Source organism: Chanos chanos, chromosome 11, assembly GCF_902362185.1.
Source record: "Chanos chanos chromosome 11, fChaCha1.1, whole genome shotgun sequence".
Taxonomy (NCBI): domain Eukaryota; kingdom Metazoa; phylum Chordata; class Actinopteri; order Gonorynchiformes; family Chanidae; genus Chanos; species Chanos chanos.
Window position 1 is genome coordinate 4,585,008 of NC_044505.1, and position 16,966 is coordinate 4,601,973.

Sequence of the window (16,966 nt, forward strand, 5' to 3'; positions counted from 1 at the left end):
AGGAACTGTGTATGAAATGTAGATGTTCAGTATTAATAGATGGCTTTACTATTCCGGCTTTTGTTCTGATCTCACATTCAAAACCATTTCAGTGTTTATCTTCATACAGTCATTTTGTCTGAAATCACATCAACTATTAAGTCAGGGAAATGTAGCCATGGTGGACACAAAACCAAGAAAATGTTTTTCTTTCTTTGGGAACAAAATCTGATGTATTAATCATTATACTTGAAAAGTATAAAAGTGTTTTTGTCATTAATGCTGAAATACTGATTGTCAGTTTCATAGTTTTATGATGTTTACTGATGAGCTGCTCTGTGGCATTTATTTTAGATCATGTTTACACATTTTATTTTGTTTGTTCTATCTTACCTGTCACAATATCTGCAGTGTTATTATTCTATTGTTTTTAACATTGTGAACCTTTAAAGACCAGTACACTGTTGAGTCACACCACAGTTGTCCGAATAAAAGCCTGTAAAGTTTGTTCAAGAAATCCAGTGATAACGATCTCCTGATTAATCAAATAGTTTCAGTTTTTTTTTCTGTGAAGCCACTGGTAAGGCTAAAAGGATCTGTATGTTTTAAGTACTTATGATTTATTTGAATGATTTTGTGACAGTGTCACAACGGAAGGGTAATTGTGATTAAATAGAAAAAACAATGAAATGTAAGGGTTTAAAATGCATCTCTGATGTGAAAAGAAATAATACTCTTTCATTGACGAAAAGTAGTGCAGGGAAAGGGGGGCGGGAAGGTGTGACGCGTAAAAAACTCCCATAAAGGAAAGACGCAACAGGAAAGACGGGGGAGGGCGGCGCGAAATATAAAGAGAGGAAATTTAGGACGTCCAGGGAGAGGAAGGAGAAAAAAGCGAGAAAAGGGACGAATGCCATGTAAAATAGAGTGTGGATTACAAGGGAATCTAAAAGGAAAATTACTCGGACAACGGACGGAGGACTCGTTCCCGATTCATGAAATGGTTGAAGTTGCCACCAATCGGCTGAGAGCGTTCCTTTTTTCTTTCACTTTTTCGTAAGCTTCTTTGGGAATTTACCAGGTGCTTTTTGGAGTTTTCGTTTTTATTTGGAAAGGAAATGTTTTTGTTGTTTGGCCAAACCTGAGTTGTTCTTTTTTTAATCGAAGATTGAACGAACTTGTGGATATATGGACTCCCCTCCGCTCTCAGCGCTACTCATTGAACATACATAAGACGCATTGCTTGTTTTGTTGATGAATGTAGCTTTATTAAGGTTTCGTTTTGTTTTTTCATGTCTTGTCAAGGGATTATTCCGTAGAATTATATCAGTTAAGCTTCACGAAGTGTGGCGGTGTCATTTCAGTTTTTTTTTGTTAATTGCTGTGCCGTCCACCATACTGAGTTTCTGGCTGTTGACTGTGATGTTGGGCTCAGCATAGGGTTTGCCTGGGGCTGGCTGGTGCAGTCCTTCAGTTCTCTTTCTGCTGATAATGAGACTAAAGTTGGTGCAGGCAGTGGAGAACTTGTTGATACTGTGTTGCAAATCAGCTTCTGAGCCAGTGTTGACTGCACAGTCATCAGCAAAGAGAAAGGCTCTGATAATGTCAGTCATAACCTTGGTTGAGTAGCTGGCCATCTGTTTTGGTACTTGAAGCAGGTTGCAACGTCACCGTGTCGACTGCCCCGCCCTCTTTCTGGAAACCACGCTGGCTTTCCGGAAGGAGTCCCTGGTCCAGGTGTGTTGTCAGTCGGTTCAGCAGGATCCTGGCGAGTATCTTGCCTGCGACTGAGAGCAAGGGGATGTACCTCGATGGTTGGCGATTGCCCTTTCCTGTGTACAGGTGTATGATGGAGGCATCTTTGAACTCCTGGGGGATCGTCTCCTGCTGCCACATAAGCATAAACAGCTGGTGGAGCTTCTCAGTCAGGGCTGTACCACCTTCTTTGTAGACCTCAGCAGGAATGGAGTCAGCACCCAGGGCTTTGCCGCTGGAGAGCTGACGGATCGCTTTCTGGATCTCAGGTAGCAGTGGTGGATCATCCAGTGCTTTGTTGGTGGGCACTCAGGGGTGGTGATTGATGGCTTCATCGTTGATGGAGGAAGGGCGATACAGGACACAGTTGAAGTGCTTGGCCCAGCGTTCGAGAATCTTCTCTTTGTCAGTGATCAGTGTGTTTATATGTGCGCTAAGGAGCACACACACACACACACACACACAGCCAAACATCGTGTGATTAGCATTTTCATCTTATTCTATTTTCGGTTATCTTTTATCTCTTATTTATCTTTATCATTTATGTTTTATCTCTTATTCATTTTCCAGGATTATTAGTTCATTAGTCTGCTTCATTCTAAATCTGCTGACTGGTGTGGTTCATTGGTAGCTGATGTGAGCACTGAGATGGAATAAGCTGTTATTTATGTGCTTATTTTGTTTTTTCATTGGTTAAAGCTCCATCACCTCAACCTTAACCTCCTTCCAAACTCTCTAGACCTTTAATAACGTTAACCAGTTCAATAAAAAACGAAGACATTTCGCGAAACAAATTAAAAGGCAGGCGTTACCGCCCCTAACCAAACGAGGAAAATAAAACATACAAAGCCTGTGTCAGAAAAGTTTCCATGCACATTTATTTTGTCCTTTTTTTCGGAGTTGGAATGTTTTGATAGCATGCCATGTAAGGGGGAAAGAAAAGGAAAAAAAGAAGCAAATCAGAATAGACGAGACTCGAACATGCGCAATAGTGTTATTCTTAGTATCACTTTCAGATGGGCGATTGTCGAATTCTTGGCAACATTGTCTAAACCTTGCTGAAGCATTGACGCTTCTCTCCAAACTTGTGAAATATGAAAAGTAAGAGCTGTTACGTCCTAAGACGTATTTGTTGTTTCGGGTTTGGTGTCTCTGTCTCTCCTTCTCCTCCCTATTTCTTCTCCAGGTTGCTTGCAGTTTACCATTGGCTGGACGATGGGTGCGGGAGGTTTGAAAAGACGACTGGCAAAGGAGCAGATCTGGAGGGTTCTCGGGCATAGATTGTTTGGTGAACTGGGATGTTTGAATGCTGTCGCCCTCCCACTTTAACATGTTCACTCAGGTTTGTTGACTGTGGAGTGGGTGGCCGCCTTGTGTCCCAGAGTGCCATCATGTCCATATTACCTTCTAGCTCTCCCTTTTAGCTATGCTGTACTAGTTAGTCTTGCTGGAGTCCCTGCCTGCACTCGGCACACGATGTATATTTACCTTTACCATTATGTGGAAATGAACATCTGACAATGTGTGTGTCTCTCTCTCTCTCTCTCTCTCTCTCTCTCTCCCTCTCCCTCTCCCTCTCTCTGTCTCTCTCTCTCTCTCTCTCTCTGTCGAGCCACACATGCTACTCCTGAGACACCAGTGATCCTGACTCCTCCCGCCCTCTGGACTGACCCATCCTGGTGTTATCATCTTCCATCCCCCGTCAGCCTCCTGTCTACATCACCATCCCCTTTGTTCATGCCCCAATTTACTTTCAGCTGTAACTGCCCACGTGGTCGGCACCTATTGCACACCTGTCTGACTAAGGAGGGGTCTCCTCTCTCTGTGGTCCTCCTCAAGATTTCTCCCATTTTCCCATTTCCCTCTTGGGTTTTTGGGGAGTTTTTTCTTGCCCGCCATGAGGATTAAGTCAGGGGGTGCCGTCATATTTTGATTTGACTGTTGTGGCCTGTAAAGCCCTTTGAGACTGTAAACAGTGATATTGGGCTCTAAATAAACTTGAACTTGAACTTGACTGCTGTACAAGGCACGGAGAGCTGATCCTCCTGAAAAACCTCCTGTAAATATCCTGTAAAATGAGAAGTATAGTCTTGCAGAGCAGTGAATTCAGTAAGTATAGAGAGCAGCACAGTGGGTAGACCATTCAGTGAAGATCAAGCTGCTGAACTGGACACTTCCTCTGGTGAGTATTAGTGCTTCTGTCCACCTTCATCCATCAACCTTCACTTCTTCCTTTTATTCATTTAACATTGATTCATCTTTCCACTGAGAAATAAAGATCAGTTCACAGGAGAGGAGAAAGTCTGAGAGCACAGAACTGTCTTGCCATAGGACAGCACATGTTAATGCTTCTCCCCGAGGGTGATGTATTTACACAGAGTTTTAACTTAAATTATGTGCTGTGTGTTAATGAGTCTGATTCACAGCCTGACTGTTCTTACTGTATCACTTACCACACGACTGACCCCCAAAGCATCAACTCTACAGGCAGATATTCATGGATCTTCAAACCTATTTCAGTGAGACTTAGACTGCATGAAGTTAAATGTTAATGTTAATGTTAAAGTCTGGGTTTAAAGGCTATAGCTATGCTGTTGTGGCTTTTTTATGTTAGAAAATTATATTATTTTTATATTATTTATTAGAGAAGTTGCAAATGTTGAGTAATATTAAATATTAAACTTGCAAAATTTAAAAAATAGGCTATGTTCTTATCAGTAGGTTATATAGTAAAGGATATTAAAGAAATAAACTGTAAAAATGCTATAAAAGAAAATCAGGAACATCCTATCATATAACAGGATATTGTTAGTAAAACAACATTTATAATTTTATATGTAACAGGACTATTTGTTGACTTCTGCTGACGAGGCCCAAATTGTAAGCATACGAGTCCACAGGCCTAGCTTAGGCCCAAAAGTTCAACATTATTTTGGGGGTCGACTTATCCAGCGAATACAGACCTAAACCTATATTACACCTCTAATTTTTGGGGGTCAACTTATACACTGGCCTATACGGTACATTTAGTCAGAGTCGGTACATTTCACCGACTCCAACCCCGTTCCAGTGACCCAATAATCGCTTCCAACTCTGACTCCAACTCTGACTCCACAGCCCTGTCTAAGACAATGAGTGTAAGAGGCAGGGAGACAGAGAATGACAGCCAGAGAGAGTGTGTGTGTGTGTGTGTGTGTGTGTGCCATCCTGAGGGTTTTGGAAAAGATCATGATTCACAGCTGATAAATCAGAAAGCTGTTCCACAACATACCTCTAAGGTACAACACACATGACCATACACAAGACATTACCCTCGATATCTCACTGCAGAAACTATTCAACTGATTCAAGGGTCATTTGAAATGTAGCTGAGAGAAAACTGTTCCCAGATTGTTTGGGTAATACAGTTGTACATAGGGAGATTTGGAGAAAAATTAACTGACTCTGCATTTGGCTTGGTTAAATCAAGGTTATGTAAAATTATACATTTAAAAGAATCATTACTCTGAGGATTTCTTGTATTGCATTTCTGTTTTGTCGGGATTTGTCTCCCTCTAGCGGTCATAATGAGCAAATACCTGTTAGTTCTCACTGAGAGACAAGAGGTGTCTTCATGTCTGTATTTACATTGACAACATCATTTGTTTTGTCTCTCTTAGTAGAGTTTGTGACGCCACGTGCAGTTCTAACAGAACACGACTGTGAGGTGATGTGTGCTACTGTGTGTGCCAAACGTGGCCTAGCCATCTGCAGCAGTAAGAGTAAGATACACACTGCATACAGCCACACACACACACACACACACTGCATACAGCCACACACACACACACTGCATACAGCCACACACACACACAGACACAAACACAATGGAGATATGCCATACATATCATTAATCTGACTCATGTCAGTACAGTAAACAGAAACATTATTTGTTCTTCTTGAATGTTTTACTATAATCCTGTCATTGTGTGTGTTTGTGTGTGTCTTCTTTGACAGAGGGGCCCACGTCTGATCTGCTCTGTGAACGGTCAGTTGCTGAGGAGTGAAGACGGCTCAGAGGGTTGTGAGAGTGTGTGTGTGTGTGTGTGTGTGGACAGTGCTGAACTACACTGAAGGCCACTGTCTGGTTTATTATTACAAATGTCTTTACCATTAACAGGCAAACTCCCTGGTCCCATGAGAGAGTATCTGGGCAATTTCAGACACATGCACCCACATACACACACACACACACACACACAGAAATGTATAGTATATAGTATAAAGTGAACTGACAGCTTCATGCACTGAAACCCAAACTGTAAGATGTAAAGTGAGAGAGAGAGAGTTTTAGGAAAACCTAGTCGGGTCACACAGACACATGACTGATTATGTCATACTGTTTTTATTTATTATACTCTGATGAATTTGCTGTATGTTTTCAAAGCTCATTTGTTGAATCTTACTTGGATGGTGTTTGCGTGGCGAGTTATTTCTTCATAAATTTGTTCTGTTGTTGTGACCGAGGTAATGGGTGATTGTCGTTGCCGTGGGATACCATCACTGCTTCACCTTTAGTCGGGCATGTCAGTGGCATGCTGGGAGGGGTTCCTTTGACCTTCTCCAGAGGAAAACACAATAGCTGGTATCCTTTAGGAACCAATGGATCTGTACTACAAGCTGTACTCACTAGCCAGGCCAAAACACTAAACATTCATCACTCTCTTAGAAAGTGATTTATTCCCTTGACCAAGACAGACTGTGGCATCAGGAGCTGAATCCCACACTGGATGCCTGTCAGGTTTGTTTATCACCAGGCAGAAAACACTGGGATGTTGAGAAACATTCTGAGATGTTTCATGTAAACTCAGCACATGTGCTAATGCAGCATCAAGAAGGCAAAAGCATGAGAATCACGTGCAGTCTGGTTTTTGAGTGTGAAACTCAAACACAATGGTGTGGATATGAGACTGTATGTCAGTGTGTGGATGTGTGTGTGACTGATGTTGAGATCGTGACTGGCGTGAGTGTTCATCCCCTCATAGGTACAGTTGTCGGTTAATAATGGGCAGTGTTTGTTCTCAGGTGGGCGATGGAAGAGTTTATCACCTCAGACAGCTCTTCTCCTACCCAGACTGCAACACCACAGTCTGCTCCATGACCGTTACATGACTAACATTAAGCCATCCTGAAGACTTCTGTCCAAAACCTGAACAAACACGCTGGAATTCTAGCATTGGAATTCAGCTCCTGCAGTGAGAACAATGTCCACCAGAGGGAGACTCTCCTTGTGGGAAATAGCACTGAGGTCATATGACATGAGCAAAATCTCTCACAAAAGTTGATGTAAACATGATTATTTCCTACTTGCAAGTTCACATGCATTTTATCTTATTAACTTTTGCTGAACATATCCAGTATGAACAATAAGACCAAATTTTAGACAATGTTGTGTGTGTGTTTGGGAGCATCATGCTCTTTTACAGTGACTTCTACATGCAGTATCACAAATCCCAGACCAGATACTGACAGGAGATTGAACAGCGTAGATCACCATGGAAACGGGGCTCAGCCTGAGATGTGGCCGTGCTGCCTTAGTTTTGAAGACGCTATTGCAGTGCACACATTCACCATATCTGTATTCTGTACGCAGAAGGGACTGTATACTGTAGTTTGAAAGACGGGGGAAAGAAAAGAGAAAAAAGTCTCTTTTTAGCTGTTTAAAGTCCTCTTTTCACTAAAACCCTCCATGCTAAATAATGGGGTTGTGTGATCTACAGCCAGAAATAAAGAGAGTCTGGGGCAGACTGACTCAAATTCCTCACTACATTTTAACCAGGAAAAGAATCCTTCCTCTTTGCTTTGGAGTCTAAGTGTGAATTTGATGTGATAATGACTACTGTGTTCTTATGTTGCCACTCAATCCTGCTGCATCCATCTGGAATGACTGTCTTTCAATGTGTGTTTTGAATCCCAAACAATAAAACATTTTGTAGCTCAGTCTTTTCTGTGTGAGTTCAGTGCAGTTTGTGGGAGATCACGTCTGAAATGTGGAGCTGTCTGTCATTAGGAGAAAAAAAGAAAAAGAAAAAAAGACCACATTGCTGATGCTCTGGTGGCTTAGTGGTTAATTCCACTCTGTCCCATCACTACGCTGAAGGGTTGGAAGCTCAGCAACTGACTTCAAAGTCTGTCTATCACAAAGTATTGTTTTGTCTGCTTGATACAGAATTTCTGACACCATTAGGGCTGAAAAAAAAAGAGAAATGGACAAAAAAAAGAGTGGGACATTAACACCTGAGTGGTGCAGTGGTTAATACCGCTGTACACCAACACTGAGGTTGAGGGTTCAAATCCCAGAATTACTACTGACTTCACAGCATAAAGTCTCATTTTATCTGTCTGTGGGATTTCTGACGCCAGTAAGACTGAAAAAAAAAAGATAAATGGACAAAAAAAAGAGTGTACTATTGACACCTGGGTGGTGCAGTGGTTAATGCCACTGTACTCCATCACTGAGGTTGTGGGTTCAAACCTCAGCGTTACCACTGGGTCAGGTGTCACAACAGGAAGGGCTTCATGGAATCACTGATTCCATGTGTCCGTTGGGTGGCCAGCTGCAGGAGGAGCTCCCACACAGATGCCTGTATGCTGGCCACCTGTTCTGGACACATGAGCATTAAGGACTGTTAAGAATCTCCAATGTAGCCACTTCAACTGAAATGGCTACATTGGGGACTCAATGCACACACTGCATTGAGTCCTCACCACACTTAGAATAAATTACTTGTAGTTATTCTATCACTTACAAGTAAACACGACATCTTGAATCACAAGCTGTAGAAAACACTTTATTGCAGCAACTGATCACAAAAACATGGAAAAGGTAAACAGTCTAAAGAGCAGTGTGTCTGCTCTGTGCTGGAGTAGAGGAAGAGCCTAGAGGGGTCGAAATATGAACAGTTATCACAGGAAAACATTTAGAAATAGAAAAGCAACAGATCCTAAAAAAGGGGAGGAAATTACATAAGAGCTAAAGAATACAGCTGACTGACAGATCTGAGAAGAAAAAAAATCGAGGATGTGTTTTAAAATGCAGTATTGTCCGTGTAGTTTAATGTATTTAATGACCGTACACTTTCTTCGGGTGGAAAATGACTGCTGAAGTGCTGTTTTGTTTGTTGTGGGCATGTAAAGCCCTTTGTGAGCACACAAAGGAAGATGAGGAAACCTGACAACTTTAAGAGGGCCAAGATGCATCACCATGTTCCCCAGGTTTCTTCTTTTTACATCCACAATACTATTCCTCTCTCTCTGTCATACACTGGACCCCAATGCCTCACCACCACAGGGAATATGGAGGAGAGGAAAGGATTGGGGAAGGAGAGGAGAGAGCAGGAACGGCTTGGACACAGACAGGAGGACTCACTGGGGACGCCGCAATGACATTTCAGGAGTTCTTGGGGTCAGAGGTGTCTTCTCTCGGGTTGTTTGGGGGGGGTTCTCCAGAACATGCAGTGGAACCAGCTGGATCTTGCTCATGTTCTAGATGTGAACAGAAAGAGGAGGGAGGGTGGTGTCAGCTCACACACACAGCCAACCAATAAGATTGGAAGTGGAAGAGTGAGAGACTGTATACAAAGCAAAGCTAATCTAACGCCAGTTCTTTAAGCTCCTCTAAGAAGACAGGCAGGAGGACACAGCACAACTTTACACTTGCTCTAGAAACTTCTACTAATGCATCTACTACCAGTGTGTGTCTCTATGTTCAAATGACTGTTGAATGGCTTCACATGTGTGTGTATTTTAGAGCATCTTTCTGTATGATATGGTATTTCTGTAGGGTGTATGTCAGCCATTTATTATTTACCCTACGGCCGATAAAGAGGTTCATGTATGAGAGGAGTCAGCAATACAGTATTTCCTTTAACTTAACATGTCAATTATAAGAGGATCAGACTAACCTCAATTACAGACTCTTCCCACTGGACAAGATAAACTGAACATTCTTCCCAAACACTATGGTTGCACAGGAAGCGCTTCAGGATATTCCCAATGCATCATTTCGTTGTATGTGTTGATATCCAGAGGAGAGATATTTTAAGAGGAAAACAATCCAATATCATTGTGGCGTCTTTGTGAAGAGAGCGCTCCCCTCCAGGAGCATGTTCAGCTGCGTCATGTTGGCTCCATCTCTAACTGGCTCTCTCTGTTTCTAAAGGGAGAGCAGAGTCAGACAATAACAAATCATAAACCTCATTTTACCTTACACAAAGGGCAGTTCAAAGCACTATGCAATAAAACAAAACCAGAAAAAAATAAGAGCAGCAAAAAAAGAAAAAAAGAAAAAAACAAAAACAAAATCACACTGTTTTTTTATTGGGAGTTTTAAATGTTGTGCAGGCTGCTTTATCAAAAGACTGTACCAGGGAATTAGTATCAGCTATACCTACAGCACTAAAGGGCTTCGGTATAGAGTCCCACAGTGGGAACATGTCTGCCTGGAAGGAATGCTGGATCTGAAATGATGAAACGTTGAGGCCTTGGTTTCCATAACATATTTCAGTATTTGGTTAACCTGCCTGGCCAGCATGCTTATTAATGTGTCTTGAACGCAGGAAGGGGGTCTAACAGGAATCTCATGAGAGGTACAGTTCTATTTCCATAAGAAATATCAAAATAGTACAGAAGTGTTGTATATAGCTAATCAGTGGCAGGAGTAGATAATGAATGGGTTAAACGTATGTAAAATTCTGAATTTTAAAGATTTTTTTTTTTAATTGTGAAGGGTAAGTAACGTTACTTGACTGATGCTGTGGCATCCTATTCTACTGTAAGTGCCCTGATCCACTCAGAGGACCTCAGCTGTGGGAGAGTAATTGGGGACTGTTCTAGACTGGTAAACATGATTGACATTTGAGGTGGGGTGTTGGTCAGAGCACTGAGACAGAAAGTGTCAGATCCTCTCAAGCTGTATTTACTGAAGACCACAGCAGACACAGGGCACTGGGGAGAAGGCATGTTCGTTATGAGGTTGGTTATACTGGGAGGAGATATGTGGGTAGGTATGTGTGGTCCATAAATAATAAATATGTATAAACAGCCTTATAAATCCGCTGATTCACATGAGGTCAACACAACAGAAATTCAGCTTAAACAGGTTAGCCAGTTTACACTCTAAAGGGAGCTTCTAAAACAAATGAACTCTGTCAACAGGCTATGGCACTGACGAAATGAATACTGCAGTGCATACAGCAACACGCCATTACTGGGAAACTGAGAAACTCTGCACATCAAAATATCGATTACAGTAAACAATGACCTTACAAAGGCCGAAGGCAATTTACACAAACCAGTGTACAAAGCAATACGAACAGAACAGTCATTCAGACACAAACTTGAGATGTGGGCTAATCAGGCTGTTATCGGGGCTCATCATACACAGGTAAATCGGACGGATATTACAAGTTTAACATGAACGTTTTCATTCAACGTAAACCTGAAACTTAGTTTGGTGTAAGGTTGAGGGTTGATGGTAATTCATCCACTATTCGCCCACATTTTACATTTCACTATTACAGTTCTTCTGACTGAATGTTGCGTCCCATAATGCTCTGCGACCTCCTGCTCCTACGTCATTCACCGTTCAACCAGTCCGCCTTCCAGACGGGCCAATTGCAATTACTTACAGTTTAAAATACAGCAGAAAGAACGGTAGAACTTTCACTTGTGTGGCCCCGCCCCAAAGGGGCTTCACCTGGGCCACAGGGTACAACCAGACTACGCCACTCCAATTTATAGGGTAGGACATCCCGACACCAGTATGGACCATGTGCTCAGGCTATCCAACTGAATGGATGCAGAAGAGGCTGTATTACCAGCAACAGCAATTTTATTGCAAAGCTTCTCTTTTGTCAGAGGTAGAATATGATGGGTAGGGTAACACTGCAACAGGGGCTGCTTCAAAAAGAAGAGAAAATGAAAAAGTTACAATGCAACAAAACAAATCAAGCCACAACCAAAGATAATAAGGGCACTGGCGATGGCCTACACCCCCCAGTACAATGTGGAACCTGGAATAGCACAAGGGTAAGGTACATTTCAGCTGACCAACCAACCATGATAGTATGTGCATGCAATTGTAATATTCAAACCCTCAAGATCAAAGTGAACCAAAGGAGATGTTTTCAATCTTACACCAGCCAAAAAGTGTGTACACTGCAACTAGGGGGGGGTGTAGCCTCAAATCTACTAATACAAAGGTGCGGTGTGTGTGTGGCCTGCTTGTCATGTCATGGGGGGAGGGCACACTGGAGTGCCAAAAAACCACCAAGGGAAACAAACATACAATAATAAACAAAAATAATCACATCTAAAAGTAATACAAAATAAGAATAACAGCAGCTCCGATAAAGACAATCATGGGAAAAACTGTGGTGAGTATGTTGCCCCAACCACCAGTTGCACTCTACAACAGAGAAAAGATTTTAGTACTCCATATCCTCCTAGTACAAGTCTTACTAAATACTAAAACAATGTTTTAATAATTACTCTTTAAAACGCAGCAAACAAATTAAACAGTATTGCACCAAGTCAAAAAGGAATGCAACACTAAATTTAGTTTAACAAAAGAGAATGAACCCTTTACTATTGTAGGATACCTACCTCAGCACTGACGAACTACAAGCTGGCGCACTTGAGTTGTACGAGCATTAAACCTACCGATGTTTGAGCGGGTGGCCAGACTGTGAGTGCGCGCCGTGAGGCTGCACGCCTTAACTGGATGACTTGGACCTGCCGTCCACCCACTAATACAGAATACAAACGAATCCATACAATGAGTACCATTCATTCTTAATATTAGAGAAAAAGACGTGGGAAAAGCACTACGTCTAAAGCAAACAAATCGCGCTCAACATCGGCAGCCGCCAAACAATAAAGCTGTATAAAAGGCAGTACATACCGGTGCCACTGCGTCGAGCCACAGCGAAGTTTTGCTAAAACAGTACTGGTTCGGCCACTCAGACAAAATCGCTGTGACAATTAAAATATTTAACTTAAAAAGGGGCATAAGTAATGCTATGTTATGCGTCCTACAATTCAAAGTAAAGGATAAAATTCAAGCCTACCAGTTCTTTTGTTTTATCAGTGACGGACAACCATGAGCACGCCAAACAATTTGGGGAATACCTTTGTTCTGCCGAGAGGAAGTTGCACACCAATTAACCAAAACTGCACCCCTAAGTGAGTGTGAACACCTGTGTTGTATACCAACCGGGCCACACTTGATTGAAGGATGAAAAACGAAAACTGTTTGTGAAACTAATGTCCCAAAACAATGAAAAGTAATCCTGGTCATAGTAGCGTGTCCAGAATTTCCAGCGATAGCGAAACAAGCGGCCCTTCATTAAACGTTAGCTGGAAATGTATGCTCAGAGTCGGCGTCAAAGGGGGGGGGGGCATTCGTGGGCAATGCTCCCCAAATGAGTTATTGTTAATTAATTTATATTTATCATATTAAAAGTGAAAACTTGTTCGTTAAGTGACACGAAATGGAACAGGGTTGGTGGTAGATAACCCCACAGCCCAGCTCTCTACACACCACCTCTGCATCCTGCTGGTCAAAGGCAGCATCACACACCGTGCCCCAAGTCTTCCCACGAAGCACCTCTACTCTCCTAGAGCACAGGTTAGATCTATTAGCTAGTCTTACAGGACCTGTAGATTTGAAACACAGTGAGATTAATTATACAGTTCCAAAAATGTATGACATTTCCAAAATGAACAATTTGTTCATTTAGCTCCTGATCTTCTTGATATAAGTTAGAGATACAAAATACTGCTACCTTGGAGTTCACTGCTTTGCTCAGGGATACTAGTACACTACTATTGGCCAATCAGCATGACTAGAAAAATGCACTTTATTACCTGTGCTGGAATAGTTCACATTAAAATGATCTTAGAGGAGAAACATGGCACCCAACAGAGCATAACTTCCTCATTTTTTTGTACTTCTATGAATTAATATCATTAATCTCAGCAATATTTTGATCACACACTCATTTGATTTTCTGAGGGAAAAGGATCAGACTGTAATCCCTTGTTCACCATCACAAGTAAAAATGAGCAATGCCGTTATATTTCCACATAAATGACTAAAGTTCATCAGGAAGTCACTAGTATTCTTTTCAGTTTATGAAAAAGAAAGGAAAACATTTCAAATCAAGCTAAATTACAACCAAACAACTTCTGCGTTCATTAAAAAAAAGAGAGATTAACAGAATGATGAGTCTAAAGACCAGGAACAGAATAGAATATTAGAGAACGAAATCTAAGACATTTGAATCGATAACAACAACACTTTGACTTGAACACAACAAATGAACAATGTTTGACAAAGGTCTAAAAATAAAAATTCTGAGATATAAATGTGGACACCCAAAAATATAGAGATATATAACTGATACAGATAGCGTTCCTGGAACAACAAATAATAATCACTATAAACTGAATCCACTGTCTCCCCTCTCCTCTCAGTACAGTCTCTGATATTCATGTGCACTCTCAACTCCATCATATCTCTACACAGCAAATACTGTAACTCTCATAGCCCTAAACACACACACACGCACACACACGCACACACACGCATGCAAATACAAATCAAACAATAACTAGAACACTCACAGCCCCATACACCCACACACACACACACACACTCACAGATTTATCAGCTTTATTACTGTAACACACTTGCGCTAAACATGGTCTGGCACAAAGAAACAGAACCATTAAAAAACTACTATCAAACACTGTCAAATAAAAGGACACAGAACACAAATTAGTGTATATACTATCAATCACATATTTATGTTTTCTTTGCCTAAAGTAGTTCATGAATTTGAACCAAACTCCTTCAGGGAAAAAGTCTACGGTTTAAAAACTACACAGTGTGATGGGAAAGTAAAAGGATGTGAATGACAATACAGAAATGTGTAATAAAGAAAGGTTTATGGTGAGATTAATGACTGAACATTGTAGTGGATTATAGTAATTTAGTAAAGCCTACCTGAGCAGACAACTCCAACAGCTTCAACATGAATACAGAAGGGGAATGAAATGTTTGTCTGGTCCACAGTCCTTCAGTGTAGACTCTGACCCCATACACTGTACTGCAGCCAATACAATTGCTCCTGATCCCTCTCCAAAACGAGGATCTTCTCACTGCCCGCATCCCAGCTCTCTACACACCACTGCAGCATCACTCATATCCCAGCTATAACCACACACTGTGCCCCACTGTCCTTCATGAAGAACCTCCACTCTCCCAGCACAGCGACTACCACCATTCACCAGCCTCACACTGTCTGTGGAGGAGAGAGAGATTAAGACAGAAAGAGAGAGTAAATATAAATATTCTTGAACTAACAGGTCATTATTTCTGAATCTGTCTCTCCTCTGAGACCAAACATCATTTTCACTTTGTTTATTAACTCATTAATTAAACAACAACATCATAATGGAAAAATCCGTTTGTAGGAATACAGCTTCTCAAACATATTTGCTGCACTAAATATTTCAAACTTAATTCAAAACATTTCAAACAAACAGACACATTTAAATGTATCTGTAAATAAAATGACATCTTCAAATATTGCCCTTTCTTTACAAATTTAGAAAGAGACAGACAGCCTCTGTCCATAAAAATATATATATATTGTATTTTGTTCAAATGATTATTTATTGACTTCTGGAGCTTTTGATCATGTTTCTGCACTTACCAGCTGTGGTGAGATGAACCATGGAGGACAGAAAAATGATCCACACACACGTCTCCATCTCTCTCTGCCCCAGACCACGCTCCGTTTCAACAACTAGTCACAGAGCACAACCTTCACCTCTGCTCTCTCACACTGACTGAAGGAACTGAGTCCTCTTAGCCCACCTAGAGAGAGGACTCCTCCCACCCACCAATCACACTCACTGTTGCCTTATTAGAGACACTGCAGGAAATCATCAAACAGCTACAGTCACAAATCAGAGGACGCTCTTTAAAATTCTCCAAATATATCAAAATAAGGTCTGTGTTTTTGAACAGGACTCCTCCTCCTGTCTGTAGACACGTCTCCCTGAGGAGAGACAAGACACATCAGCTCTGTGAGAGAGTCACAAAACCACAAACACATTTATTTCAGAGAGGAACTACAAAACTGAGTAGATTACAGCTGTATTACTTGCAAAATAGTGTGTGAGTGTGTGTGTATGAAGTAGTGGAGGTTCTGGAAACTTAAGCATGAACAAATTTGAGAAAAAAAAATCAGTTTATAAAAAAGTTCTAGCTTCATATCTCAATTTCTTTGTTAAATATAAACTTGAAATCTGAGATCAAAAGCAAATGAAGTTTCTTAGAGTCTGTGTCTGTCACCCAGAGTCACGCAAATTCCCGCTGTGCTCAGGATAAATAACTCTACAGCCCCATCTAGTGGTGAATAACAGTAAGTACTAAAATAAACAAACCTGAGGAGGCGTCTGGAAGGTCAGTGTTGACGTTTTGCACTGAGTGTGAGTGTCTGTGTGTGTGTGTGTGCGCGCGCGCGCATGTGTGTGTATGCGTGTTGTGTATTTGTAAGTGTACCTAAAGCAGTTTCTAAAATTGTTCCACCACTGTTTAAGTGCAGTGCCTGGCCAAAGAAAGTCGCCGTTTGGATTTGGAGCCTCTGGAGGCAGTGCTACGATCTGAGGTACCTTCAGCTGGTCAGGTCTAGGCTCAGCAACGCAATAAAATGAAGTCAGCTGAGTACCTGAATATACTGAATGACATGGTTATCTAAGTCACTTACACCAGTTAGGGTCGCGGGGGGTGCTGGCGCCTGTCCCAGCATTCATTGGGCGAAACGCAGGGAAACACCCTGAACAGGACATCAGGGCAATTTAGTATCTCCAATTCGCCTGACCTCCTTACAATATGAACAAATATCAAAAGCAAGTGAATTTTCTTAGGGAATGCTTCTCTCACGAAAGAAAAGGTCACTCGGAGTCACGTCACTTTCTGCTGTATTCATGATCATTTATCTTACAGCCCCATCTAGTGGTGATTACGAGTAAGAACTAAAAGAAACAAACGTCCAGTGGCGTTTGGAGGCTCAATACTGACGACAGTGTTGCACAGTGTGTTCTGTACTTGGAAGTGTACATAAAACATTTTTAAAACCGTTCCACCATAGTTACAGTATATTACTTTCTTCATAATCAT

At 41.5% G+C, this 16,966-nt stretch overlaps 1 protein-coding gene across 1 annotated transcript in view; it reads right to left on the reverse strand.

Annotated features, from left to right (window-relative positions):
- Positions 1-8,273: 8,273 nt before the first annotated feature.
- LOC115824183 (antigen WC1.1-like) overlaps positions 8,274-16,966 on the reverse strand; it is a 31,795-nt gene continuing 23,102 nt past the window's right edge. Inside the window, exon 12 of the mRNA XM_030788288.1 lies at positions 8,274-8,377. Coding sequence (XP_030644148.1) covers positions 8,274-8,377 — 104 coding nt within the window. The remainder of the gene's footprint in view (positions 8,378-16,966) is intronic.